Here is a 27,966-nt window from a genome sequence, read left to right as displayed (position 1 = left end):
ACTGTCTTGTACTCACCAATGTGAAAGTAGTCTGTGTCTCTCCATTTTGCTTTTTATCCAACCCCAGAGACTTCCCCACTCTGCTTTCTCCCGCCCCCTTAATCTACCACCAATAGATACCATGTTACCCTTCTTAGATTCTAATATTTAAAATAGCTGCATAACTGCCATTTTCCAGAGCGTTTTCTCAATCTGTTGAGATTTTTGCTTCCCTGCAACTGTCATCAGTTTGGTTCAAATAAACTCATTCAAGTTCTCTGCAGGTTTGGACATTTCTTACGTCAAAAGAGACCAGAGATAATTGTGTTCTAATTATGGTTATTCCTTAAGTTTTCCATTATGTTATCTACACTCCTTTACATGTCTATTTCACAAACCTCCTTAACAGTCTTTAATTCATAGGATTCTTGTAAAGAGGGAGCAAAGTTATAATTAAAAGGATAGTTCCTGACACACTAAAGTTTTCAAAGAACTTCAGAGACGATTGTGGTGAGTACAGGGAACCCCAGGGCAGAGTGAAAGCCACGTTCAGCAATGAAATATTGATCTCACACCTGAAAGACTTGACCCCTGTTCCATATACTCATAGCACATTAGCCAATAGTCACATGTGTGAGATGTGGTGGTGACAGAAAAATGATCACAGCATACTAACATTCCTCCATGAGTTTAGAATGTAAGAAGGAGTCAATCATTTAGTTGAATTTCATAATCATTTCGATTAAGAAGAGACTCATCCCCACTCCCTAAATTAGCCAGTTTAGAGAGATTGGAAGAGCTTTCATGCAGCCAGAAGCTCTGAAAATCCTAAACCAGAATCTTAGTCTGAAATGTCTACCCTGGTAGGATAACAGGGGCAAAGAGCTAGACCACACCCAAGGTGAGAAAATAAACTTTAAAAAAAAATTTGTTTTACATAGTCTCTAGGTCGCGTCATCAAAAGTACCCTTGAGCCAATGGGAAGGGAGAAACACACTGGCCAATCACATGGCCCCATAGCCTACTTCTTCCCAGGTCCAGCCGCCGTTCATTAAGGACCCACCAGGAAGACCGGGAGCGGTGAGTCAGCACATCTTGTCGCTGCCTCCCTCTTTCATCCACTTGTTTCCTTTGTTACTTAAACCTTCGTTTTCTACCCTTTGTCGTGCCTCCTTTCGTGACCAGCCAGACAGGAGTCCTTGTGTTCCTGACTGTGGCCCCGAATTTTGACTCTTTAACACGTTAAATATCAGTTAAAGACAACTGCAATGATGGTGTTCAATGTCCCGGGTCTTGGGATATGCTATTAAAGTACCACGGTCCAGTGCTGGTACAGCTAGGCTGCTCCTACTCTGCTTACCTAGCTTTACTCTAAACTGATGGACCAGATAAACTGAGTGTGCTTGAAAATTCCTTATCCCCTCAGCCTGAAACTTCTGACAAAGGTGGGGGTCTCAAATGTAAAGGGAGACATTAATGCACAAAAGGAGCCATTGGGATGGAAAAACTTAGCGCTTAAGTGTGGGTATGTTTTTATTAGATGAATAATACCTGTTGAGAACAAACAGGAAGCAGCAACTGGAGAACAAAGTGTCGTGGGCGAGATGTGGCTGTCAAAGCAGCAGTCTCACACACATTTGTGTCTCTCCACAATGTCAGACTTTATTAGGGTAAAACCATGGACCCAGTCCTACTGACTTGGTTTACCATGGGCATTAGCCAAGCCTGCAGCCAGAGGATAGTTTCTAATAGTTGAAGTAGAACGGCTTCACACAGGTTTGCAAGCAATAGGGTTAGGCAAGGCAAACAGTCATACAAAAGAAGGGTGAGAGAGTCCGCTGTTCAGCAAGAATCCCTTCGGTGCTGGAGTGCGCAGCATCGGGCGTCAGGCTGGCAGTGAGATGGTCAGGAGGCGAGGCTTCAAGCGCTGCATTTGGGATGAGTGCAGATGCGGCTGTCAGCTCACCTTGAGGCTTGAGCAAGGAGCCATCGGAGACTGATTTTATGCTCAAGACTGGGTGCGGTCTGATAGAGCCATCCGGATGGTCACACTCCACCCTGTGTGTGGAGTTATCTGGTTAGGGCGTTCACTGGGTACGCCTTTCATGGGATGTTCTAGCATGCCCGCCACTTTGCGACTGACTAACTATCAGAATTATTAGAGTCCGTTCTGTGTCCATAATTAATGCTCTATACACAGAGACAGAGAGGAGGCCCGGAGGTATCATCCCACTGGCTATTAGGTTTAAGCCCCTTTGGCTACCTTGAGCTTGCTGTTGGACCTCAGGCAGAACGGTCTTTGATACTATAGTTCTAGGGTGTGGTTCATGAAAATTTTGCTTAGTTTGTAACACTTACTTGGACTAGGGAATAAATGTATGTAGAGAGAATGTCTCTCCCTGTCTATCAATGAGTTGTTGTAATTAGATAAGATGGGGTCATGCTGGAGTAGGGTGGGCCCTGATCTGGTATCTGATGTCCTTACAAGAAGACAGCCACGTGAAGGCAGGAATACATGGGAGAATGTCATGTGATGATGGAGCCAGAGATTGGATTTAGGAAGCTACAGGCCAAGGACTGCCAGCAAACCACCCGTATGTGACAAGGCACAAGGAAGGATTCCCTTACACGGTTAGAGACACCTTCACTTTTGGACTAATAGCCTCGAGAACTGCGAGACAATACATTTCTGTTGTTTTAAGCCACTCAGCTTTGGTACTTTATTATCGCAGCCCGAAGAAACTAGTACCCTACTTTTCTCCTCTGTTTTAAAAAGACTGACTCAATTTCAGACTGAGAGAAGAGTTGCTAGAATATTGCAAAAATTATCCTATATCCGTCACCCAGATTCCCCAAAGGTTAAAATTTTACCATATTTAGTTTGTCTCTCTCCACTTACATATAAGGAGTTTTTTTTCCTGATTTGTTCAAAGTAATTAATACATATTATGCAGATTATCCCTAATACTTTGCCCCTAAATACTTCAGGGCTTATGTTCTGAAAATAAGATGTTATTTTGCATAACTACAGCACATCGAAATCAGGAAATTAATAGTAACAGATTATGATTTAATGTACAGACTCTATGCTTATGTTTTGTTAAGGGTTTTTTTGTTTGTTTTGTTTTTGTTTTGCATTTGTTGTCACAAGTGGATTGGAACCTTGAATAATTTCCTATACAAAACTTAGTTTTCAGTAACCAAGCTATGCCTCAAACATTTGGGAACGTCCTTCTCCCCACCCTCCCCTTTTTCTCTGAAAGAGCTTCTGGAAAAATAAACTAATTTTTATTTAAATCTTGACAAAATTTGCTAATGAAGCTGTTGGAACCTGAAGTCTTTTGGGGGAAGGATTTCTTTTTACTTTAACTTTCAAAATGTCACGCACACAATAACAGAAGATAAAAGTTGTCATTTTGAAGAATTTATAAATATTCTAATAGAATTGTCAATTTGATTAGCATAAAATTTGTAAGTCTGTTTTTAATGTCTACAGGATAGGCAGTGATATCCCTTCTTTCATTTTTGATATCTGTTATTCATACCTTCTTTTTCTTCATCAGATTTATTGGGGGGGGGTATCAAATTTGAGTCTTTTCAAAGAATATCCTTGGAGCCTTGTATTTATTTAATTGATTAGTCTCTTATTTCAGTCAATTTTCTTTTGGTGCATTTTGCTGTTCTTTAACTTAAAACATATACTTAGCTCATGACTGTTCCACCTTCCTTTCTTCTACCTTTAGAGTTTGTACATTTTTCTGAGTCCTGCTTTGGCTGCACCACTCACTTTGCTATGTAACATTATATATTCAGTTCAAAGCTTTATTTCCAATATTTTCTCTTCATCCATAAGTCACTAGTTATCTCTGTCTAAGCTGATTTTCACACATTGTGATAGTTTTCTAGGGCAGCTGTAACTGGGGGGCTTAAACCACAGGCATTTATTATCTCCGAGTTCTGGAAGCTGCAATTCCAAGATCAAGGTTTTTGTCGGGTTTAATTTGTTCCGAGGGCTGTGAGGACCATTCCTCTCTCCTACTTTCTGCTAGCTTTAGGTGTCCTTTGCCTTGTATAATGCACTCGTGCTGTGTCTTCACATTAGCTTCCCTCTAGGCTTGTCTGTGTCCCAGTTTCCCTTTTAATAAGGACACTGGACCTACTGGATTAGGGGCCCATCCTACTCTAGGATGATGCCATCTTACCTAACTACATCTACAACAACCTTACTTCCAAATAGGGTCACATTCTGAGGTGCTGGGGATTAGGATTTCAACATATGACTTAGGAGGGTAGGACCCAATTCAACCGATAACACATCTAAAATTGTTGCAGACCAGGTCATCTCTGCTGATTTTTGTGGTGGTGGTAAAGGAGTGTGTGTGTGTGTGTGTGTGTGTGTGTGTGTGTGTGTGTGTGTTGTGTATTTTGGGGGATATTTAAAATTTGACTCATAGCAGACCTGAATGCAGTCAGCCCCCTCTCTATCGGAGGGTCTCTGCCCAGGGAAGGAAGGATCATTAAGATTTCAGCCGTGGGCAAGAGGGTGACCTCTGGTCTTTCAAATATTGTCTCCACCCAACAGAAGTCCCCCCAGCTGCTTACTTAGGTTCTTGCCCAGTGATAGCTACTCTGTAGACAGTGGTTCTCGGATGTGCTTGTGACTCAAGATTTGACCAAAAGCAGGCTTTTTACCACTGTGGGTAAAAGTCCCCTGGGGAGAAGCCAGTGAAGGTGCTTGACTGTCATCTTCTTTAATTGTATTCTCATTCTGTGTACCACTTAACAACTTATCCTAATTTTTAGATCTTTTATGCAATTACGATTTATTTTACATTTTTGTCTAAATCACCATTGTATAATTTGAACCTTTTATTGATTTTTATGACTGAGACCTAATTTTGTTGCATTGGGATGGAGAAGATGGCCTTTCTGCTATTGGCTTTTCCTTCTTCTATTAAGATTTGCTCCACAGCTCAGTGCATAATCAATGATTGTGGATGTTCTGTGTGGGCTTAAAAAGACTGTTCCCTCACTGTTGTGTGCAGGATTCTATAGATATGCAGTAGAGAATGTGCTAATTTTTATATATCTATATCAGTGGTAACTATTTCCTAATGACAAATGATGAGAAGCATCTTTTCACATTATTTGTCTTTCTTGATGAGGTATCTGCTCAGATCTTTTACCCATTTTTTAATTGGGTTATTTTCTTGTTGAGTTTTAAGAGTTCTTTGTATGTTTTGGATACAAGTCTTTTATCAGGTATGTAATTTGTAAATGTTTTTTCCCAGTCTGTAGCTTGTCTTTCCATTCTCTTAACAAGTGTCCTTCCCAGAGCAAGCGTCTTTAATTTTAATAAAGTCGAACTTATCATTTTTTTCTTCCATGAATTATGCTTTTTATATTGTATCTAAAAACTCTGCTCTAAACTCAAGGTCATGTAGATTTTCTCCTGTTTTCTTCTAGAAGTTTCATAGTTTTGCATTCTCTACGTCTATAATCCATTTAGACTTAATTTCTGTGTAAGATATATGTCTAGGTTCTTCTCCTCCTCCTCGTCCTCCTCGTCCTCCTCGTCCTCCTCGTCCTCCTCGTCCTCCTCGTCCTCCTCGTCCTCCTCGTCCTCCTCGTCCTCCTCCTCCTCCTCCTCCTCCTCCTCTTCTTCCTCCTCTTCCTCCTTCTTCCTTTATTTGCGTTTAAACTTCTAGCTGTCCCAGAACCATTTGTTGAAAAAAAAAATATCGTTTCTGCATTGTGCATTTGTCAAAAATGAATTGGCTACATTTGTGGGACACTATTATCTATCCTCTATTATTTACTGAGAAAAATGTAATTTCCCACTATTTTTGGATAAGTCTATATTTGCTTCTATACTGAGGATACTTATATACCAGGTGAATATAGGTTAAGATTTTTATATCTTCTGAATAACTGTTCCATTTGGTATTAGGGAAAAATCCTAATCTGTCATCATGCCTTTGCCTTAGAGTTGAACTCATCAGGTGCTATAATTGTGTAAGCCTTCATTTAGACAGTTTTGGCTTATCTGATTTATTTTTTCAGCTGGTCTACACCAGGTATTTATCTGAATATCTCCACCAGAGTGCTTACCTGGATGCTAACATTTGACATTTTTTATTGTATGTGTCTACCAGGCATCATCAGAGTTGGGTGCAGAAGTAATTCCTTGGGAGATTGTTTCTTATTCATCCTGAATTTCATTTCAGGTGTTGATGTTTTCATGACCATTTCTATGAAAAGGTGAGAACACAGGAATCTGGCGTAAAGAATGTTTTGCTCTCATCCTCACCTCCCCCAAAACTAGTGAGGTACTTATCATGCAGGAACTTATCTCAATCAGTTTTTTAATAACTTGGTACTGTTATGAATTTTCTACAGGTTCCATTTATTTCTTGTTCCTAGTAATTCTCTGAAGACTGTCATCTCTGCCCTGGCCAAGATGGCATCATCTTTCTTTTCTGATTTTGGCCTGATGTGGTATCTGGAGGAGCTCAAAAAAGGCGAGTTCAAAAAATTTAAGGAACTCCTCAGGCAAGAGCCTTTGCAACTTGGACTCACGCAGATCCCCTGGGCTGATGTGAAGAAGGCGACACGGGAAGACCTAGCAAACTTATTGATGAAGCATTATGATGAACAAGGAGCCTGGAACGTGACCTTCAACATCTTTCACAAGATCAATCGGAAGGATCTCTGTGAGAAGGCCAAGAAAGAGATTACAGGTGAGGGGGTCTGAGATTGGGGGATGGGGACAAGGCTTCTCAAAGTGAGTATCATGCCATAATTTTCATAAATGGTCTCTGCCTACAGCAGGCTCAGAATGTACTGTGGGACAATGCTGTCCTTGTAGACAGAAGACAGTGGTTATACGTGGTAAACATGAGTGGACACCATATCTTAACCTGTATTGCACCTCTATCTGGATTAATTTTGTCCTGGTATCCAAGGAACTATGGACTTGATACTTTAGCAAAATTAACAACACTTCTTGTACATGAGGCACTGAACGGAGGTGAACTGGTATACTGTGTATTTATTCAAAACAGCCATGAATGCCATGTTTAATATGATTTCCAAATCATTGTCAATGTATATATTTTAATATGTAACAAGCAAAAGTTCATGTCAGAGAAATTATGATCTATAAGCAATAGAGTCTTAAGGGCCAATTTTTTTGTTTGTTTTTTTGAGGAAACACTGTCTTTTGTTCAGAACTTTAAGAGCTGAGCATTTTAAAACATGATATCTGAGTTGCCACTACAACCATCTGAATTTGTACATATCATTTTTCATGTACAATGTAAGTTCTTGGCAGCTTCATTATGTTTTTACAGTAGCCCTGTTGGAGCATTTAAATATTGGAATGCATACCACTTTACTATAATTGCAGTTAAGATATTATGTTTCTATTTAAGTATAGTTGATATTCAATACTATATTAGTTTCAGGTGAATAATATAATGACTCAACATTAATACACCTTACAATGTGGTCACCTCACTAAGTCTGGTAACCATCTGTCTGCAAGCAAAGTTAGCTCACTATTATTGACCGTATTCCCCTTTATCTTTTCCACCCATCCCCCACCCACATCCTCTCTGGCAACCATCAGTTTGTTCTCTGTATTATTAGTCTATTTTTGTCTTGTTTTGTTCATTAATTTTGTTTCTTTAGATTCCATGTATACGTTAGATCATATGGTATTTGTCTTTCTCTGTCTGATTTATTTTACTTAGCATAGTACCTTCTAGGTCCATTCATGATGTCACAATAGCAAGATTTCATTCTTTTTTATGGCCGAGTAATAGTCCATTGTGTGTGTGTGTGTGTGTGTGTGTGTGTGTGTCTTACCTCTTTTTTTTAAAATAAATTTTATTGGGGAATATTGGGTAACAGTGTGTTTCTCCAAGGCCCATCAGCTCCAAGTAGTTTTCCTTCAATATGATTGTGGAGGGCACAGCTCAGCTCCAAGTCCAGTTGCCGTATTCAATCTTTAGTTGCAGGGGGCGCAGTCCACCATCCCATATGGGAATTGAACTGGCAACCTTATTGTTGAGAGCTCGCGCTCTAACCAACTGAGCCATCCGGCTGCCCCTCTGGAAGCTCAGCAGCAGCTTGTTGTCTTCAATCTAGTTGTGGAGGGCACAGCTCACTGGCCCACATGGGAATCGAACCGGCAACCCTGTTGTTCAGAGCTTGCGCTCTAAGCAACTGAGCCATCTGGCTACCCTATCTTACCTCTTATTTATCCAATTGTCTATTGATGAACACTTAGGTTGCATGCATATCTTGGCTATTGTACATAATGCTGCATTGAACATGGGCATATGTTGACTTTTTTGGTATGGCATTTGTAGGAAAGTTATATGAGTCATGAATTTCATTTCAGATCATTAAAGCAGATGTGACAAAAGATCTCCTACTAAAAAAAGGCATTGAGTCTAATAAGACTGAAAACCACTTATTTAGATAATCTCTCGAGGGACAATGACTGTGATACAGATTTGGGCTAGACTCTAGGTGGCAATCCCACGCTCAGAGTTCCCAGCAAACCATTTTAGAAAGGTATGGCAAAATCTATGGATTTACTCCACATTTATTTCCACCTCTTTTTTGTATACTCCCTTGTAACAGAGAAGCTGTGGAGCGCTAAAATCTGCATTTCCCAGACTCCCTGGGTACAGGATTCTGTCTGTGATTTAGGTTTCACCAATCAGATGCATTCTTACAATTGCTGACTCAGAACTAAAGAGGGAATAGGGCACACACCTGGCAGATTCATCGTGGTTGTCTAGCCAGAAGCTTCCTGGACTGTGATGAAGGCAGCGTGACTCAGGGACAGCAAATTCTCCCCGAAACTTAGTTTACAGCCTCTTCCTCTAGACACTCAAGCGATTTCTGTACAACACCAATTCCTGATGATAAATCACTTTCTGGGGGTGGGAGACTGGGAGTGGGTACATCTAGTGATCAGAGGTCAAGGATGCAACTAAACATTAAACATCCTAGATGCTCAAGATGGCCCCTTGCCACAAAGAATTATCCAGCCCAAAATGTCAGTGGTCTGAAGTTGAGCAACGTTGTACTAGAAGCATATAGGGTAATACTCTACTATGGTATCCACTAGCCACATGTGGCTATCAACATTTAAACTATTTTAAATTAAATGAAAACTTTTAGTTCCTCAGTTGCACTAGCCACATTACGATTACTGAAGCTACGTGTAGCTGGTGGCCACCATATTGGGTAGCACCGTCTCTTCTTACAGAACGAAGTCCTGAAAATACATTTACCTCATTTTTCAGTAGGAGCCAAATGTATTAAAAATATACATTCATTATTATTCATTTTTCAACTTGTGATCACATCATTATTCAACTTGTGATCTAAAAACTGTCTAAAATAACTGTGTTTAATAGCCTAAATCACACATACTAAACTCAAGCTTTTGGTGGGGCTTTTGTTGTTGGTTAATGAAATTATAAATAGGTTTTCTGTTCTAACAATTTTCAAGCTTTCTTCTTCCATGATGTCCTCCTAAATATGGATTGTTTAACCTTTATTTTTTATTCTTGGAAGTATTTTAGGGGCATTTCTCCTCTGTGTGTTTCTCTTCACTTTCCTTTTCTATTACAATTTCTTTTTTCGTAGAATAAAGGTTGAACATCAGACCTCATGAGAAATGTGATCTTTCCTAGTCCACGTCAGCAAACATTATTGCTGGATATAGGGCATGTTGAAAGAATCATTCAAATATATTTTGTAGAATTGGCCTTCCAGTAGTACTTGGTTGGATATAGCAGATGGGGTCATAGGTTTTGAAGGTAGGTAATGATTGGGATCCTAATGAGCTTCACGTAGCCCTGATAAATCATCTCTCTCTTACACCTGTTTGTAAAAAGGGAAATTCCCTACCTATTGCATCATGGGCATTAAGAATGCTATATAAACACCACCTTCCTCAGAACCCATTAGAGAATTAGGTTCATAAGACATGACAGTGCTTACACATAGGTGGGGATGATTTAGCTGATAGCTCTCCTCATTCTCAACCATGGGCAATACCATCATCAATTTCCAAACTGAAGTGTAAACCTGGCAAATAGCTCATATTCTATACTCCGTCAACGTGTTATGCTCCCCCATGTTTATCTCCTGTAGCTGGTGATCATAACAACATCCCTACATTAGGCAGCTCAGTCTTACTTTCATTTACAACTGAGAAACCTGAGGTTCAGGGAGATTCTTTCCTTCCCCAGAGCATGTGGTTAGCCTGTGGGAGTAGATACAGGCTTCAACACAGGTCATTGAACTTGAAATTCAAGGTTCTTTTTCTACAAAAGTCTCTCAAATGTTCTAATATGCCAAGTTTCGTCACTGTTTTTCGCTTGCCAAAAGTAACTTACACGAAGAATATTCATTGAACGTGGTAAACTCAATGTAACAAAGGATGTTTCTAAAGTGAGCTGTAAGCAGGTTGGAAGAGGAATCTTCCCATGGTCACGTACGCCTTTGTCTCCTCTCACAGTAAGGTTGAGGTTGAATACTCATTTAATTCCCTTAGTGGGCAACCAAACATAACCAGAATCTCCAGAACAGGTGAGAAGACTAGAAAAGTCTTTCAAAACCCCTGAGTGGTGGGCAAAGCGCTTACCACAGTTAACACACTGGTGGGATCCTTATGAACATCAAGTGGCATTGTTAGCAGCTGGGAACTTCAGGAGACTGAAAGATTACGAGAATCCATTGTTCTCCATATGGGTTAATGCAGTGCTATGTTCTGATACACATAGCTGTCCATAGGTGCTAGATTATATCTGTCACCTCCATTCAATCAAACCCAAAGACCATTAATTATTTAGGGCTGTAGTGAAAATTTCCTTCCTACAGTAACCCCCAAGGTCTCTGGTCCATCAGCCACCATTTACGTACAGAAAACCAAGATCACACTAGTCACTTAATGATTTTACAAGGGAGTTTGGTGTTTCCAGAACTTTTGAAAGAACTGAAGGATCAGTGTCCAGGCTGGAGGTGTTTCCAGAAATGACTGAGAACTCTACTCCCCTGCTCTACTGCCAGGGGAGCTGCTCTGTTAGGAAGGTGAGCAATGGGAAGGCCACCCTGAGACGTAGGACTTTAAAAATACATCACTATTTTCATGATTAGCTATGGTTCAGAGATCAGGAAGCTGACAGGTGCAGCTGCTACTTGAAATTCATGACTACAGCAACTGGAGACTAGAATGGTATTATAGAAAAACCCAGTGTCTCCACATTCATGGTAACTGGCAGCAAAACTCTTCAAGCAACAGAAGATAGACCGTACTCCGCTCCACCTTCAGTCTCTTGAGAATGCATGTAAATTGCAGAAATTAACCTGTGCCTGGAATCTTAGCAGCAAAGCATTCTGGGAAGTGTAGTTGTCTTTGTTTGTGTGTTTGCTTTTAGCATTCTTCCCTAAAATGTACTCATCAGAATAAAGTCGGGACAAATACTAGGTGCCACTGTATAACCTCTTTTATATCTAGTTTCCTTCCTAGAGGTAACTGCCTGTGTCAGGTCCTTCAGATAAATTTCATACACAGAAAACCTCTATCTGCATCTAAATCTCTTATAGACATAAATGGGTACATACTATAGACATTGTCTTGGTTTTTTTCCACATGAAGATCATTCCTTACTTTTAATATCTGCATGATAGTCCATGGGTCCATAAATTATTTAACTGGTCTTCTATCGATGGTCATACGGTTCTCCAGTGTTTGCTCTAATAGCAGCAATGAACAGCTGTGTGTGTGTGTGTGTGTGTGTGTGTGTGTGTGTGTGTGTGTGTGTGTGTGTTTGTGTCTAAAGCAAGGTTTGGCTGACTTTTTTTTATAGAAGGCCATAGAATTTACAGTTTAAACTTTGTGGGCCATATCGTCTCCATCACAACTACTCGACTCTGCCATTGTAGGGGTACAGCAGCCGTAGACAACATGTAAGTGAAGACCATGACCATGTTCCAGTGAGATCTTATTTACAGAACAGACTGCTGACCGGCTTTGGCCAGTGGGCCACAGTTTGCTGATCCCTGAGAAGACACATTGAGAAGAAAAATTGCAGGGTCAAAATGTGTGTCTATATGAGTGTTTTAACTTGAGTATAATTTCTGTTGTTGTTGTTGTTGTTCTCTTGTGCTCCTGACTCAGGATACACAAAGACGTATCGAGCTCATGTAAAGGAGAAATTCAGCAAGATTTGGTTCAGAGAATCTGTTGCCAGGATTTATAATTACTTTGAGAAGGAACTCACCCAGAAAGAACGCAGCTACTTGGAATTTCTTTTTGTTCCCAAGAAAATCGGGAGACGGACAGTAGTTCTCAGAGGAATTCAAGGGATTGGGAAGACCACGACCCTGGTCAAGTTGATGTTGGCCTGGGCAGAGGGCACGCTCTACCGGGAGCAGTTCTCATATGTTTTCTACTTTTGCTGCCGGGAATTGAAGCAGTTGACAACGACCAGCTTGGCTGCATTGATTTGTAGAGGCTGGTCTGACTCCCTCACCCCGATAGCAGAGATCACATCCCAACCAGACAGACTCTTGTTCATCATCGATGGCTTTGAAGAACTGAACTACGCCTTGAACGAACCCGAGTCAGATCTGTGCAGCGACTGGATGGAGCAGCAGCCAGTCCAGGTGGTCTTGAGTAGCTTGCTGAGGAAGAAAATGCTCCCCGAGTCCTCGCTGCTCATCGCAGCTGTGCCCATGTACCCACGGGCAATTGAGCAGAGGCTGGAGCACCCAGAAATCAAAACACTTGCAGGGTTTAGTGAGAGTGAAAAGAAGATGTACTTTTGCTGCATATTTCAAGACACGAGGAAAGCCATAGAAGCCTTTGGTTTCATGAGAGAGAACGAACAACTGTTTTGCATGTGCCAAATTCCCATCCTCTGCTGGGTCGTGTCTACCTGTCTGAAGCAGGAGATGGAAAAGGGGAGAGATCTGGCACTGATCTGCCAACGGACCACCTCTCTTTATACCTCTTTCATCTTGAACTTGTTCACACCCAAGGGGGCGAGTGGTCCAGATGAGCAAAGCCAAGGCCAACTGAAGGGCCTGTGTTCCCTGGCTGTGGAGGGCATGTGGACCGACACATTCGTATTTAGTGAAGAGGATCTCAGGAGAAATGGATTAGTTGCTTCTGACATCCCTATATTGCTGGATGTCCAGGCTCTTCAGAAGTGCAGGGAGACTGAGAACTCGTTCACCTTCATCCACGTGTCCATCCAGGAGTTCTGTGCTGCCATGTTCTACTTCATCAAGAGCCACACCAACCATCCCAATCCAGCTGTTGGATGTACCGAGGAACTGCTTTTTACCTATTTAAAGAAAGTAAAGGTCCATTGGATTTATTTGGGGTGTTTCATGTTTGGCCTTTTAAATGAAAAGGAGCAAAAGAAGCTGGAAGCATTTCGGGGCTCCCACCTGTGCCGGGAGGAGATACAGCAGAAATTTCAGCAGCACATACAGAGCATAGGTGAGAGTGAACACCTTTGGGGACAGATTTATTTCTTGGCATTATTTTACTGTCTGTTCGAGATGCAGAATGAAGCCTTTGTATGCTGGGCAGTGGACTTCTTCCAAGACGTTAACTTTTCTGTCACCAACAAGTCGGACTTGTTGGTTTCTGCCTACTGTTTAAAACTCTGTTCTGGCCTGAGGAAACTTTGGTTTTCCGTCCAAAATGACTTTAAAGAGGAGAATGCAGACACCTCCATGTGAGTCCATTCAATGACTTTCTTTCAACTCTTTTTGGTGTCTGTTCATATTCCCAAGTGGGTTTTGCTAATGGAGTTTTTAATATAAGATCGGTGTTAGGCTCTCACCTTTTCTGTCAAATAGACCTCAGCTCACATCCTGGCTGGACTCTGTGAAATATGTCACCTTGTCTGTGGGTTTTTCTTTCTTTTTTTTTTTTTTTTTTAAATTTTATTTTATTAAATTTATTGGGGTGACAATTGTTAGTAAAATTACATAGATTTCAGGTGTACAATTCTGTATTACATCATCTATAAATCCCATTGTGTGTTCATCACCCAGAGTCAGTTCTCCTTCCATCACCATATATTCGATCCCCCTTACCCTCATCACCCACCCCCCAACCCCCTTACCCTCTGGTAACCACTAAACTATTGTGTGTGTCTATGAGTTTCTGTTTCTCATTTGTTTGTCTTGTTCTTTTGCTGTTTTCTTTCTTTGGTGAAGTTGCTTCATTGTAAAAAGGGCAATAATGTTAACTGCTACATTGTGAGACCTTGTGAAGCTTGACTATGAGAATCCACGTGAAATGTGTTTCCCGCACTTCTCAAATATTGGGTGACATACATTTACAGTTAATATTTGTATCATTCCCATAGGAGCCCACTCAGACTTTTTCTGACTTCCCAGCTGAAAATTACCTTTTAAAATATATCCTAGGGAGTCAAGATGTCAGAATAGATAAAATATATCCTAGGGAGTCAAGATGTCCCAGTGGTCTTAAAAATTTTAACTCACTTTAATGCTCACAAAAACCATAGGAGAGAGCTTCTATTATTATCATGTTATAAGTGAGGAAACTGGGGCAAAGAGGTCATGCAAGCTGCACAAGTTAGGACGTGGTGAAAGCTTGGTATGAACCTTGGCGATCTTGCTCGGGACTGACCTAATGGCTATGCTGTGCGGCCCCACCGTTCACCATAAAACCACCCGGGTGTAAGAAAGTACCTCAGCTTTGGCACTATTGACATTTTGGGATGCATAATTCTTTGTTGTGGGTGTGGGGGCTGTCCTGAGCTTTGTAGTATGTTTAGCAGCTTCCCTGGTTTCTACCCACTAGATGCCAGAAGCACCCCTCTCCCAAGTTGTAGCAACAAATAATGTCCCCAGATATTGCCCAATGTCCCCTGGGCAAAGGGGACAACATTGCCATGGTTGAGAATCACAAATATAAGATGAACTTACCTGACTGATCTTGTCCTCCCTGACTAAGGGGGGTCTGCATCAGATGTCTTGTGTTCAGGAAGTAATTCATTATCCTTATATGTTATGAATAGCTTGGGTTGACTGTTTACCCATGGAAAGCATTTCCTGTCTCCTTCCTTATAGGTCAAGTTACCATTTAATCTGTTGGCATCACGTCTGCTCTGTGCTCACTACAAATGAGAACCTCACAGACCTTCAAGTGAGTGACAGTAGCCTCCATCGGTCAGCCTTTGTGACTCTGTGTAGTCAGCTGAAGCATCCCAGATGTCACCTTCAAAAGCTTCAGTAAGTTAGAGACCCATCTGGACTTGAGTCTGTTGTGGAGATAAATGAGCCTCACTTCTAACTTTTAGGTGAGGCCAATCTAGAGCAGAGTTTCACAGGCACATGTCTCTTGCTGTGTGTTCTTTTCCCATATTCACCACATTAAAGTGAGTTTCTCAAGGTCACAAAGCTACTATAGGGCAAAGCTGAGTTCTGAACTCAGTTGCTGAGCTTCAGCTAGTGGCTATTACACCTGCTCCTTCCTTAAATGCTTGAGGGGCATTATGTCAACCAATATTTGAAGGCCAATTGGGTGTCAGGCTTTGTACTAAGTCCCAAGGATTAAATGAGGCTTAGGGTTATGGTCCTCACATCAAGGGAAATATGGTCAACTGAGGTTTGGTTGATTTCTGTTTCCCCACCATAATAGGTATAGACACTTCTCAGTGGAAGGTGGCTAGGAAAGAAATGAGGGAGAAGCTGAGATTGTCTGGAAAGTCATCCTAGCCTAGGATTTTAAAATATCCTCTGACATGACCCGGAGCTGAAGGATTCCAGAGAGAGGGAGGGACATGCAAGAACAATATTAGCCTGAGAATTGGTGTGGCAGAGATATGTAGGTGCCCCCTCTACATTAACATGTGCTCCACGTGCCTTAGAGTGGCATTGTCTCCAGCCAAGGGCTCACATCCAAGGCTCCCTGGCATCTGAATATGGGTATGTGGCTCTTTCTTGGCAATAAAATGTGAGAAGGGTCACTGCGCCAAAGCCTTTAAGAAGAGACCGGACCTCTACATCACATGCATCTCCCATTTGCTAGTGGAATGACGAAGTCACAAGGCAGAGGAACCGGGTGTGTAATAACATGGTGCAGTGTTTCTCCCACTTTGATGCCATTAAAATGGAAATGGAATTTCATTAAAATGGGAGTAGGCCTGGGGGAGGGCATACGGGTCTGAATGTCTAACAAGTGATGCTGACGTGGCTTGTCCAGGACCCATGCTTGGAGAAGCAGAATGTAGAGCAGGGACTTCTTAATATTGCCTGCATGTTCAAATCATCCAAGGACCTTTAAAAAAAGTTCTTTATGCCCAGATCAAGTCCTCAAACCAATTTATCAGAATATCCCCATTTGATTTCAATTTCAGTCAAGGTAGAGAACTCCTGTCTTAAAGAAACCCCCTTACACACACCCAAACAGTAACACTTTCATTGAAACATGAGAAAAAAATACTATGTGTTAATTCACTTAAATTTGGAAGTTTGTAACACTGGGTAGTGTTAGTCTCAGCACTATTGACGTTATGGGCTGGATGACTTTTCATGGTGGGGTCTGTCCTGTGCATTGTAGGATGTTTATCAGCATCCCTGACCTCGGTCCACTAGATGCCAGCAGCACACACTCCCAGTGTGACAACCAAAAGTATCTCCAAACATTGGACAATTTTGCCCCCTTTGGGCCAGTAGGCTGATTGAGAACCACTGAGCTACATAACTGGGTCATAAGAGTTAAGTACAGTTGGGTGCTCAGGTCGTCTTCTCGGGTTTCAGTGAATGAAATCTATCCAAAACTTTCTTCATTTTTGCAGGATAAAAAATGTTTCCTTCTCTGGTGGCAGTTGGCTTTTCTTCGAGGTGCTCACTCATAGCCCAGATTTGAAACATCTGGACCTCAGTGGCACAAGGCTGTCCCTTAACGACGTGGTGTTGCTCTGTAATGCCTTGAACAACCCGACATGCAACATAGAAAAGTTACTGTAAGACTCCATGCTCACCAGGTTCACTGATTTGAGTCCAGAGAGGACCATGCATGTTTTTTATCTGTCCACTTTCACCTTCTTTTCTATTATTCATATGCAAAGTTAACCTCCTGTGAACTTGAGACTAGAATATGGGAGTTTAAGTTTCTAAATTGGTACAGCCACTTTGGAAAACAGTTTGCCTTGTATTCAGCTTTCATAGGTTCTGGCATTTGGAATAACCTAGAAATTCCACTTTGAGGTGTATGTTCAACAGAGCTGCATGCATAGGTTTGCTGAAATATAAATACAAAAATACTCATGGGAAATATTCATAATGCTTGAAAAATGGAAATACCTACTAACAGTAAGTTAGATAAGAGACCTGTGGTTAGAGTCTCATTTCCTGAAAGTGAATGATCTACAATTATAGGCAACAATTTGGATGAATCTCACAGACCTAGCTGATGCAAAAGAATCAAACTTAAGAGTACACATATCTTATGATTTTATTTATAAAAAATTCAGAGATGAGCAAGAATGTGGTGTTAGAGGTGAGGGTAGTGACTGTGATGGACATGATCTGTTTTTGGACCTGGATACTGGTAACACAAGTGTGTCTAATTCGTGACAATTCAAGGTGACCAAGTACAAAAACTCAAGTGGGACAGAGGAGTTGAGGGGAAAGAATTTGGGGAACAGCAAACATGAATGAATACCTTGAATAATAACACCTGACACAGGTCAAGCAACTGAAATTGGCCAGTGTGGCTGAGACACAAGGATTTAGGGAAAGGCTGGAGGCTTGTAGCTCATGTGATGTATTTTGGGCTTTGCACCGGGGAAGTTTAAGCCATGTATGGACAATAACTTAGCCTGTTTGTGACCCAAGTCTAAGTGTGATGGGGACCAGCGAGGTTCTCAGCAAACATGTGCTTCCTGACTTAAAGGATTAGCAAGAGGAATGAGTCAGGGACATAAACCCAATGGAATGTGACATTTTCTCTTTTCCTACAGGCTGGCAAATTGTGGTCTCTCAGCTGATGATTGTGAAGGCTTCACCTGGGTCCTACACAGCAGCACGAAGTTGAAGCTTCTTAATGTCTCATACAACTACTTGGATAAAGGGCTGCCTCTGTTGTGTGAAGCCTTGTGTCACCCAGCCTGTGCTCTGGAGGTCTTGGTGTAAGTGAATATTGGCAGGCTCCACTACAGAGAACCACGGAGGCTGTTAGTTTGACCTTTGGCCTGCTGGCTAAAATCTCTATTGATGGAGAGTGTGGGGACAGAGCCAGGAGTACAGTTTCCAGGCTCTCTGCCTCATGTGGAAAGGTGCTCGGGTAGTAAATGACCATCAGCTGTGATTGGATGGTCGCCGGCTGTGACTGGTTGGCCATCAGCTGTAACCAGTTGTCCAATTGGCCACTGATATGACTGCTGTGAAGGCGTTGGTTGGCAGGCAGAAAAGTGGCCGGCGGGTTGCGGATCGTGTGGATCCTACTTCATGTGTCTCGCTTGGCCGCCAGCGAGAATATAGTGGTCTGACTCCCCTACCTATGGCTCCGTGGGTGTTCCTTTTTGGCCTCACCATGTCCTGTGTTCTTGTGTGGGGGGCGGGAGCTGAGACCCCACATGACACCCTGCATGACACGGCCGCATATCCATTGAGGTGGACATCACCAGCTTGCAACCTCTGCTTTGTTCTCTGCTGTACCTTACAATTCTTTCCAAAGTAAGTCATTTTCCTCTGCGAGTCATGGACTTACTATGATTTTTAAAATAACAGAATTGAAAAAGCTGAGGATTGTACACATAAGGTAGTCCCATACATGTCACCAATCCATGAGGGAGCAGTGTCTTGGCCAAGGACAGTATCAAATGTAGAATTAGAACCAAAATTTTCCAAGTTCTAGAGAATCAGTTGTGCCATATTCTTTCTTCTACGTTACTTTGTCAGTTGTTTGTTCTGATCGCTCCATCATGTAAGAAGGAACAAAAGGGGGTATTTTCAGATCAGACATGAGTTCATGGCCTCACTTGAGGATTTCGTGGGTATGAGGTTATAGGAACACTACCTGTAATGTGGAGTTACACAAAGCTCTCTGACATGTCCTTTCCCTCCTTTTCTCCTACATGTTTGTCCCCACAGGTTAGGTTGCTGCTATATCAGTGAACATTTCTGGGGAAACCTCTATGAAGTGCTTCTGTGTAATAAGAGCTTAATCCATCTAGACCTCAGTGCAAATGTCCTGAAATATGAAGATATTAAACTTCTCTGTGAGGCCTTGAAACAGCCAAGCTGCCACTTAAAGTCACTATGGTAAGTGTCTTTGAGGTTTGCTTGGAAGACCGTACCTCCTTCTCAGCGGCCTGCATTGCTGAGGAGGCCCCTGGAACTGAGGAAAGCCACAGCATCTGTGCCTCAGAAGGTGTAGAGATGTTCAGGTGAACAAACCTGTACCTTGAGTCTTGTGCCACAGATTTAATATGTTGTAAATGGTTCTTCAGCAGAAAGAGAGAGAGAGAGAAATAATTATGACTAGGTGGGGCTGAGGGACAGAGGGACAGTTCCATGGTAAGATGTTTGCCATGTGTTCTGCAAGATGTATAAGTTTCATCAGGGGGAAAAGTAGAGCCGAAATTCCAGGTAGAAGGATTAAACATGGGGATAGGAATAGGAGACCTGATAATACATGTGGGAATTAATATGGATAAAACCAGGGACACTGGAGGAAGGAATAAGTGCAGTAAGAGAGCTATGGAAAAGTAGATAATAGAGACCTAATTTAATGTTATAAAATTGAGAAATATTTGGGTAACTTTGTGGTGGAAGTGCTGTTGTGGTTTTGGAATTAACAACTGGGATAGCATTTTATTATTAAATATTTCTTTCCCTGAGAAATCAAGACACTTGTGGAATTAGGCAGAATTACTTTTACCTAATCTCTCAAGAAATCTGAGTTTACCATGTGAATGTTAACCTAAAAGGAAGTTTATGTGCATATATCTTTTTGAATTAGTGTTTTGTTTTCTTCAACTAAATACCCAGAAGTGGGAATTGCTAGGTCATTGGTAGTTCTATTTTTAATTCTCTGAGGCAACTCCATGCTGTTTTCCATAGTGGCTGCACCAATCTGCAATCCCACCAACAGTGCACGAGGAATCCCTTTTTCCCACATCCTCACCAGCACTTGTTGTTTGTTGCTTTATTGATGATAACCATTCTGACAGGTGTGAGGTGGTATCTCATTGGGGTTTTAATTTGCATTTCCTGGATGATTAGTGACATTGAGCATCTTTTCGTATGTCTATTATTGGCCATCTGTATGTCCTCTTTGGAGACATGTCTATTCAGATCCTCTGCCCATTTTTTGATCAGATTGTTTATTTAATTTTTTTGTTATTGAGTTGTATGATTTTCTTATATATTTTAGATAACCTCTTATGGGATATGTTATTTGTGAATATCTTCTCCCATTAAATAGGTTATCTTCTTATTTAGTTGATGGTTTCCTTCGCTGTGCAGAAGCTCTTTAGTTTGATGAAATCCCATTTGTTTATTTTTGCCTTTGTTTCCTTTGCTTGAGGGGACCTATCCAAAAAGATATTACTCACTAATGTCAGGTAGTTTACTACCTGTGTTTTCTTTTAGGAGTTTTATGGTTTCAGGCCTTACATTTAAGTCTTTGATACATTTTGAGTTTATTTTGGGGAATGGGTGAAAAGGGGCAGGTGAATATAGTCAATAATATTGTGATAAGTTTACACGGTGACAGATGATTAGAATTAGTGGGGTGATCACATTGTAAGATATAAAAATGTCAAATCACTATATTGTACACCTGACACTGATATATATGATATAATGTTGTATACCAACTAGACTTAAAAAAAAAGTTTATGTGGCCACATTAAACAGAAAAAAATAGAATTTCAGGCAAAGAGCATTGATACATATATTATTTGGATCATGCTCTTTTTAAAATTATCATTCTACTCGACTGAACTCTAATTCTTATGCGGTGAATGTAATTACTCCCCATACATTATCCATGAGTCAAAGAAATCATAATGGAAATCAGAAGATATACTGAAATGAAAAAGAACATATTTCATCACAAACTAAAGGGATAAAGCTGAAGCAGGTGTATATGTTAGAAAGACAGAGGCTGAACAGCAATGGCCTAAGTATCCATCTTAAGAAACTTCTTCAGTGGCAATATAAGCCCAGAGAAAGATGGAAGAAAATAAAAACAAGAGCAAAAATTAATGAAACAAGCAAGCCCACCATAGAAAGGATCAGAGGGCTGGAAGTTGGTTCTTGACAAAGACTAACCAGTAAGTGTCTTGTAGGTAAGGCTAATGCAAGCCACATATGTAATAGTAAACTTTCTAGCCACATTTTAAATGTAGCCACATTAAAAAAAAACCTGAAAATAAACAGGTGATATTAACTTTAAGAGTAAAATTTGCTTTTTTTTTTCAATTACAGTTGACATTCATTATTATGTTAGCTTCAGGTTCACAGCATAGTGGCTTGACATTTATATGCCTTACAAAGTGATCCCCAGATTAGACTAGCACCATCTGCATATCAAATCTCATCGCTTTATCATGTAATCAATATAAAAATTATTGATGAGACATTTTTGCACTCTTTAAAATCTGGTGTGAGGTATATGATAGCACATTTCGATTCAAATAAGCTTCATTTCAAGTCCCCAGTGGTCACATGTTGCTGGCAGCTACTGAATTGAACAGCACTGATCTCTATCAAGAATGGGAAAAGAAACATTATTACAGGTGCTACAGATATTAAAAAGAATATCATGAGCAACTTTATACAATAAATCTGAAAATTTAGATTTTTTTCCCCAAAACTCACTAAGCTTCCAGAATAATATGTCTTACCAAACTTAAGAAAGAAAAATGAATAGCTCTAAACCATTAAGGAAATTAAGTCAGTCAAATCTTTCCATAAAAAAAATCCAGGCATGGAAGTCTTCATTAAGAACTGCTACCAGATATTGAAGGGAGAAGTAATTCTAGTCTTAAACAAATTCTTCCAAGATTAGAAAGTGAAGAAACATTTCCCACCATCTTTTGAGGCTAGCATACTCTTGACAACAGAAACCAATAAGAAAAAGGAAAAGTATAGGCCAATATCATTCATGCAGTGCAAAAGTACTAAATAATATATTACCAAACAGAATCCTGAAATGTATTAAAAGAATAAATATAATGACCAAGTTGAATTTATCTTAAGAATGTAAAGTTGCTTTAGCATTAAAAAATTCAGTCAGTGTAGCTCACCGTATTAACTGATTAAAAATAAAAATCACTATCATCTAAAACACAGAAAAGGCTTTGAATTAAAACACAATAACCATTTATTATAACTGTTGGAATTAATAATTGGGAACTTCCTTGAACCAACAAAGTATATGTTAGAAAAATCTAAAGCAAATATTTGTTTAATGATGAAAGCATAAAAGCTTTCTCTTTTATATCAAGAAAAAGCTAAGAATGCTGGTTATAATCACTTCTAATGTATATTGTCCTGTAAATAAGACAAGACAGATAAAATATAGAACCTGTAATCCTTAAAAATAAAATATTAGAAAAGAAGAAACACCTAATTCTCTGCAGATGATATAATAGTGTACATACAAAATTTTTTAAATCTGTAGCTAAATTATCAAAATTAATGAGTCCAACAAGCTTCCTTTAAACAAACAGTGTACAAAGAACATTTCCTATAGACCAACAAGAAGCAATAAACTAATAGGATTAAACAAAAGTACCATTTACAGCAGTATCAAAAAGTAATTGCCAAAATAGAAAGATTTTAAAAAGGAATTAATAAAGCTAACACAATGCCTGTGAGACACTGGTAGTGAATATCACCAAATGATAGTGCAATGTGGGAAAAGAGGAGAGATCCTTTTTAAAGTCAATTCTCTACAAACTGATTTTAGTTTTAATGAAATCCCAATCAAAATGTGATGGTTGGTTGTTGTTGTCTTGAACCTGAAACGTGGATTTTAAAATGTACATGGAATTTGCAAGGGCCAGGAATCCCTAAGAAACACCTGCAGAGTAATAGGTGGGAGGCCTTGCTCTAAAGATATGAAGATATTACGAAGTTTTAGGAGTTAAAAGCAATGTAGAACCCACAGGCATGAACACATAGATCTAAGACACAGAAGAGGGAGTCCACAAACAGATTGTCCACGTGTGTTCACACGGTGCCCTGTGCACAGTTGTATCTGAGGTGGTCAGGGATGCTGATTACCTGTCCATCCCTCTGGATGAGAAAAGAGTCGTGCTTTGGCACCTTTCTTTTCCTGACATCAGACAAAAACGTAGTCCCCCTGGTGAGTGGCCGCCTTACTGTTCCCTCGCAGCGTGACAAACTGCGTCATCACTGCCGATGGCTGTCGAGACCTCGCCTCCGTTCTCACTGAAAACCCAAACCTCAGAAGTCTGCAAGTTGGGTACAACGACATAGAAGACGTTGGCGTGAAGCTGTTGTGTGAAGCTCTAACACATCCCGACTGTCGCTTAGAGGATCTGGGGTGGGTATGCTCAATGTCATGGCTGTATCTCCATGGGTGGCCACAGATGGAGGATTGGTGGACAGTAAGAGAAAGAAAAGTGAAAACCCTGTCGGAGCATATACCAGTTAGCTGGCATGGTATGATTAAGTACTCCAAAACGTAGAGGCTTACATCGATGGGCCCTGACAATGGCAGGCTGGTTCCTCTGGTCTGGCCGGGCATAGCTAATCAGGAATCGGTGGTTGAGGCCTCTCTCCTTGGCATGTAGATGGCCATTTTCTCTCTGTGTCCTTACAGGGTCTCCTCTTTATTTGTGTCTGTTCTAATCTCCTCTTCTTAAAAGGACACCAGTCGTATTGGATTAGAGCCGAACCTAATAACCTCGTTTTAACTTAATTGCCTCTATAAAGACCCCATCTCCAAATGCAGTCACATTTTGAGGTGCTGAGGGTTAGGGCTTCAACTTATAAATTTTTGGAAGGACATAGTCAGCATCTCAGGGGTTCAAGACAGCAAGAAATGTGCAAGAACCCACATAACCTTGCCTCCACTGTGTTTTATTAGCCAAAGCAAGGCCAAGGCCAGCCCAGGTGCAGGGGGTGGCAAACAGACCTTAAGACGGAGTGTGATGAGCTGCAAAGTCACATTGCCACGGGCCTGTGTTCAGAGAGGAATAGATGATGTGGTCACTGGTACAGTCTGCCCCAGGGCAGTGATCAGATGTCATTAACACGGGACTGTGAGATGCTGTACTCCAAGGCTAGGGGCAGAGTGTTGGCCACACATCCTGCTCACATGCCATCCACATGCCCTCCCCCTCTTCCGCCCCAAGGACGGGCCCCTTCTCACCGAGTGTCTGTTGCAGGCTGGATGCATGCAAGTTAACTAGTGCCTGCTGCAAGGACCTCGCTTCAGCTCTCACCAGCAGTAAAACTCTGAGAAGACTCAACCTGACTGGAAACTCCTTGGACCACGGTGGGGTGCTGGTGTTGTGTGAGGCCCTGAGACACCCTGAGTGCAGGCTGCAGGTTCTCTGGTGAGCTGTGCCTGGGCTTGTGCTGGGGACAGTCCTGGGGCTAAGGAGGGAGGACTGGGACCTCCACTGTCGAATTTCACTGCATTTAGAATGCAAATGATGTTTTTCTCTATGTCTCTGAGACTGTTTCTATCAGTTTGTTCATTTATTCTGTTCTTTAGATTCCACATATAAGTGAGATCATACGGTATGTGTCTTTCTCCATCTGACTTATTTCACTTAGCATAACGTTCTCTAGGCCCATCCATATCATTGCAAATGGTAAGATTTCGTTCTTCTTTATGGCCGAGTAATACTCCATTGTATAAATGTACCACAGTTTCTTAATCCAGTCATCGAACAATGAGTGTTGCTATTTGGGAGAGGGGTGGGGATGAGGGAAAAGCTGAAGGGATTAGAAAGCACAAATTTGTAACCACAAGATTGCCACAGGGATACGAAAGACAGTTTGGGGAATATAATCAATAATGTTGTAAAGATTTTGTAGCGTGTCAGATAGGCACTTGTTTTATTAGGGAGACCACTTCAGGGACAGTGTAGATTTCTGATCACTGCGCTGTAACAGCTGAGGCTGAAGCTGAATAACAATGAATGTCAACTATAATTTAAAATATCTATGGTCACAGGATGTGGAGTGCAGCGTAGGGAATAGAGTCAATGGAACTGTAACAGCTATATACGATGTCAGACGGGTAGTAGATTGGGGGAGAGGGGTTATCACTTTGTGAGGGGTGTGGATATCTAACTATTATATTGTTTTGTATACCTGAAACTAATAAAAAAAATGCAAATGATGTTGCCAGTCTCATGGTTGTTACAGGAGTGAGAGACGGCTTACATCTCTTACTCAGCACAGTAACTGATGACTGATGAGTGCCCAGTGAATGGTGGCATTGGTACTATTATAATACAAATTATAATTATAACACAATTATAATTATAATACACAACAATTAATAAATAATACATAATATAAATATAATTATAATATAGTACATAAGTATGTATAAAGATAAATCATATTTAATATCTTTACATATTACATATTAAAATGTTAATATAAATTATATTTATAATTATAGACTTTTAATATAATATATATTTATTTAACAATATAAATATGATAGTTGTAATATATATTTAATAAAATAACATTTATCTAATAAAATAAAATATGCATAATTTGTGTTATAATTACATTTATAAGTAGAGACATGATTTAATATGTTATATAAGGATAGAAGAATTATAATACAAATTATACACATTATGTATAATACATGTAATCATGTAATGTTTAATTATACACATTACATAGTTTTAAATTCATAAATATAATATTGTATACTATGTTTATATAATTCTAATTATAATACAAATTACATTATTTTATCAGATAAATATTATTTTACTAGATAGCAATGTAATGAATTTTTAGTATCTCTCTTTCTTATTCATTTTCCCCTACACTTTTAGAACCTACATGAAATTTTGGAGTCATAGGTAATTATTAGACCATTCATTTCTGGAAAGGGAAATATAGGGTATTGGACTAAAACTGGAATACCTCCAACACTAAGAACATTACCTTCTTTTATGTCTTGTGAAGATATAGGTCCATGTCTTTAAAGTCCATCCTTGTCAATCTAGTTCTAGAAACTTCAGGTGTCTGCCATGATGTCACGCTTATTTTAAGGTGTGCTAAGATTCAGAGCACAGAGCATCAGAGGTGGTATGTGAGGTTGCGGGAAGACTTGGATGGTCCATTATTTTTTGAGTCCTGGAGGTCAGTGTTGGAACTCTAGGTCTTCTGTGTTTGGTCCTGTAGCCCTGGGGAAGGCACTCGTCCTCTCTGATTATCCATCTCCTACCTGCAAAATAGGGGACATTATTTGACATGGTAATTATGAAAATATAAATTGCATAATACGATAAAAGTGAAGGAACCAATAAGAAGGTTTGCACCGCCTCTGTATCCCCCCATTTATGGACAGGCTCCCAAACTGTGTGTTAAGATGTACAGTTGCAGGAAGAAGAAAGGTACTTCACTCCAACATGAAGCTACATAGGGATCATTGCAAATAGACAGATACCAACAGAGACAAGAGACGGTTACACCCACAGGAGAACCAGGACACAGTGATCCTGAGCCCTCCTGTTTAACTCAAAGCAACAGCAGCAGCCATGTGCCTGATGCGAGGGCAGGATCTCCAGGAGCAAACTCCTGTGATCTGTATCCTGACTCGACCACTTGATGGCAGGTGACCTTGGGCCTCTGTGTCTTCGTCACAAATCAGGTCAATAGTGGCCTCTCATAGGTTGTTGTAAAATTTTAATGAGATAATGCTTGTAAAACCCTTAGCAGAAGGCCAGGACCAGGCACTCAGAGAATGCAAACTATTACTGTTTTGTCTTTCTAAAAATAAAAATGACTTCATTCTTTCTCCCAAGCTTCCACTGAGTTCCTGTTCCAAATTCTAATGTTTAGGTAAAATCTGATGCTATCACACAGGACTTTTGGTCCATTGATGTGTTGGAGCCAGCTCCCAGCATGTGGGAGAACCCTGAGTGTGCGTCTCTTCCCAGTGCCGTGTTCAGTGATATCAAGTTGGCAGCTTGATATCAACTGTAGTTGGAGAATGTACAGCACAGAAACACCATACAGCACTACAAATCAGGGCTTGTGTGTGTGCGAGCCAGCCATCCAACATTTGTCAGCTCACTGCTGCCTGGTTGGTGTGTCTTTTCTCTTGGAGGCACCACCAGGTTCTCCTAGGCTTGCCCGGGGAAGAAGTGATGGAGGAAAATGACATACGGAGAAGAAGAAACAAAAAGGTATGAATTAAATAGAGCCCCTTTTATATTTTACCAGGCTGGAAAAAGCTGTCTTTGATGAGGAAACTCAGAGACTTCTAATGGCTGAGAAAGAGAGAAATCCCTCCTTGACGATCACAGATAACTAATGGGACAGACACAGGACCAGACGGGGAGAAATCTACTTGCAAGCAAGCTGGACCCATTCTGACTTGAGCACCAACAGAGGATAAGACCTGAACTTGATCCTGCTCTGGGCCCAAGAACTACAAATCACTGACCCTGGTGTTTTCTGGGACCCCATTCAGATGTGTTTTATATATTGTGCATTTATCTGGTTTTTGTTTGCTTTGTGGCTTTGGGCAAGCCATGGAGAGACCTTCAAGATAAACTTTCTATCCTGTCTTACAATGACATTTTAAACCCTCAATAAAGTTTTATATTTTAAAACATTTTGCAAAATCTTGAACAAGGATTTGTTACTGGTAAGTGCCTGGAGCAAGCGTGTAGATTGAAGAAACTGAGGTCCTATCTCCACGTGGGCTTGGAA

At 40.6% G+C, this 27,966-nt stretch overlaps 1 protein-coding gene across 1 annotated transcript; it reads left to right on the top strand.

Moving 5' to 3' along the window:
* Positions 1-6,439: 6,439 nt before the first annotated feature.
* On the top strand, positions 6,440-27,565 carry LOC109434164 (NACHT, LRR and PYD domains-containing protein 4-like). Its single transcript, XM_019710893.2, has 9 exons — positions 6,440-6,719; positions 12,188-13,757; positions 15,127-15,288; positions 16,857-17,024; positions 18,024-18,191; positions 19,156-19,326; positions 23,414-23,584; positions 24,432-24,602; positions 27,475-27,565. The coding sequence occupies exons 1-9, from the start codon at positions 6,440-6,442 to the stop codon at positions 27,563-27,565; spliced, it is 2,952 nt and encodes a 983-aa protein (XP_019566452.2).
* The last annotated feature ends 401 nt before the right edge of the window (positions 27,566-27,966 follow it).

The sequence above is a fragment of the Rhinolophus sinicus genome, chromosome 8, assembly GCF_057876585.1.
Source record: "Rhinolophus sinicus isolate RSI-liver-muscle chromosome 8, RSI-T2T, whole genome shotgun sequence".
Classification (NCBI taxonomy): domain Eukaryota; kingdom Metazoa; phylum Chordata; class Mammalia; order Chiroptera; family Rhinolophidae; genus Rhinolophus; species Rhinolophus sinicus.
This window is presented reverse-complemented; position numbering and strand designations above follow the sequence as displayed.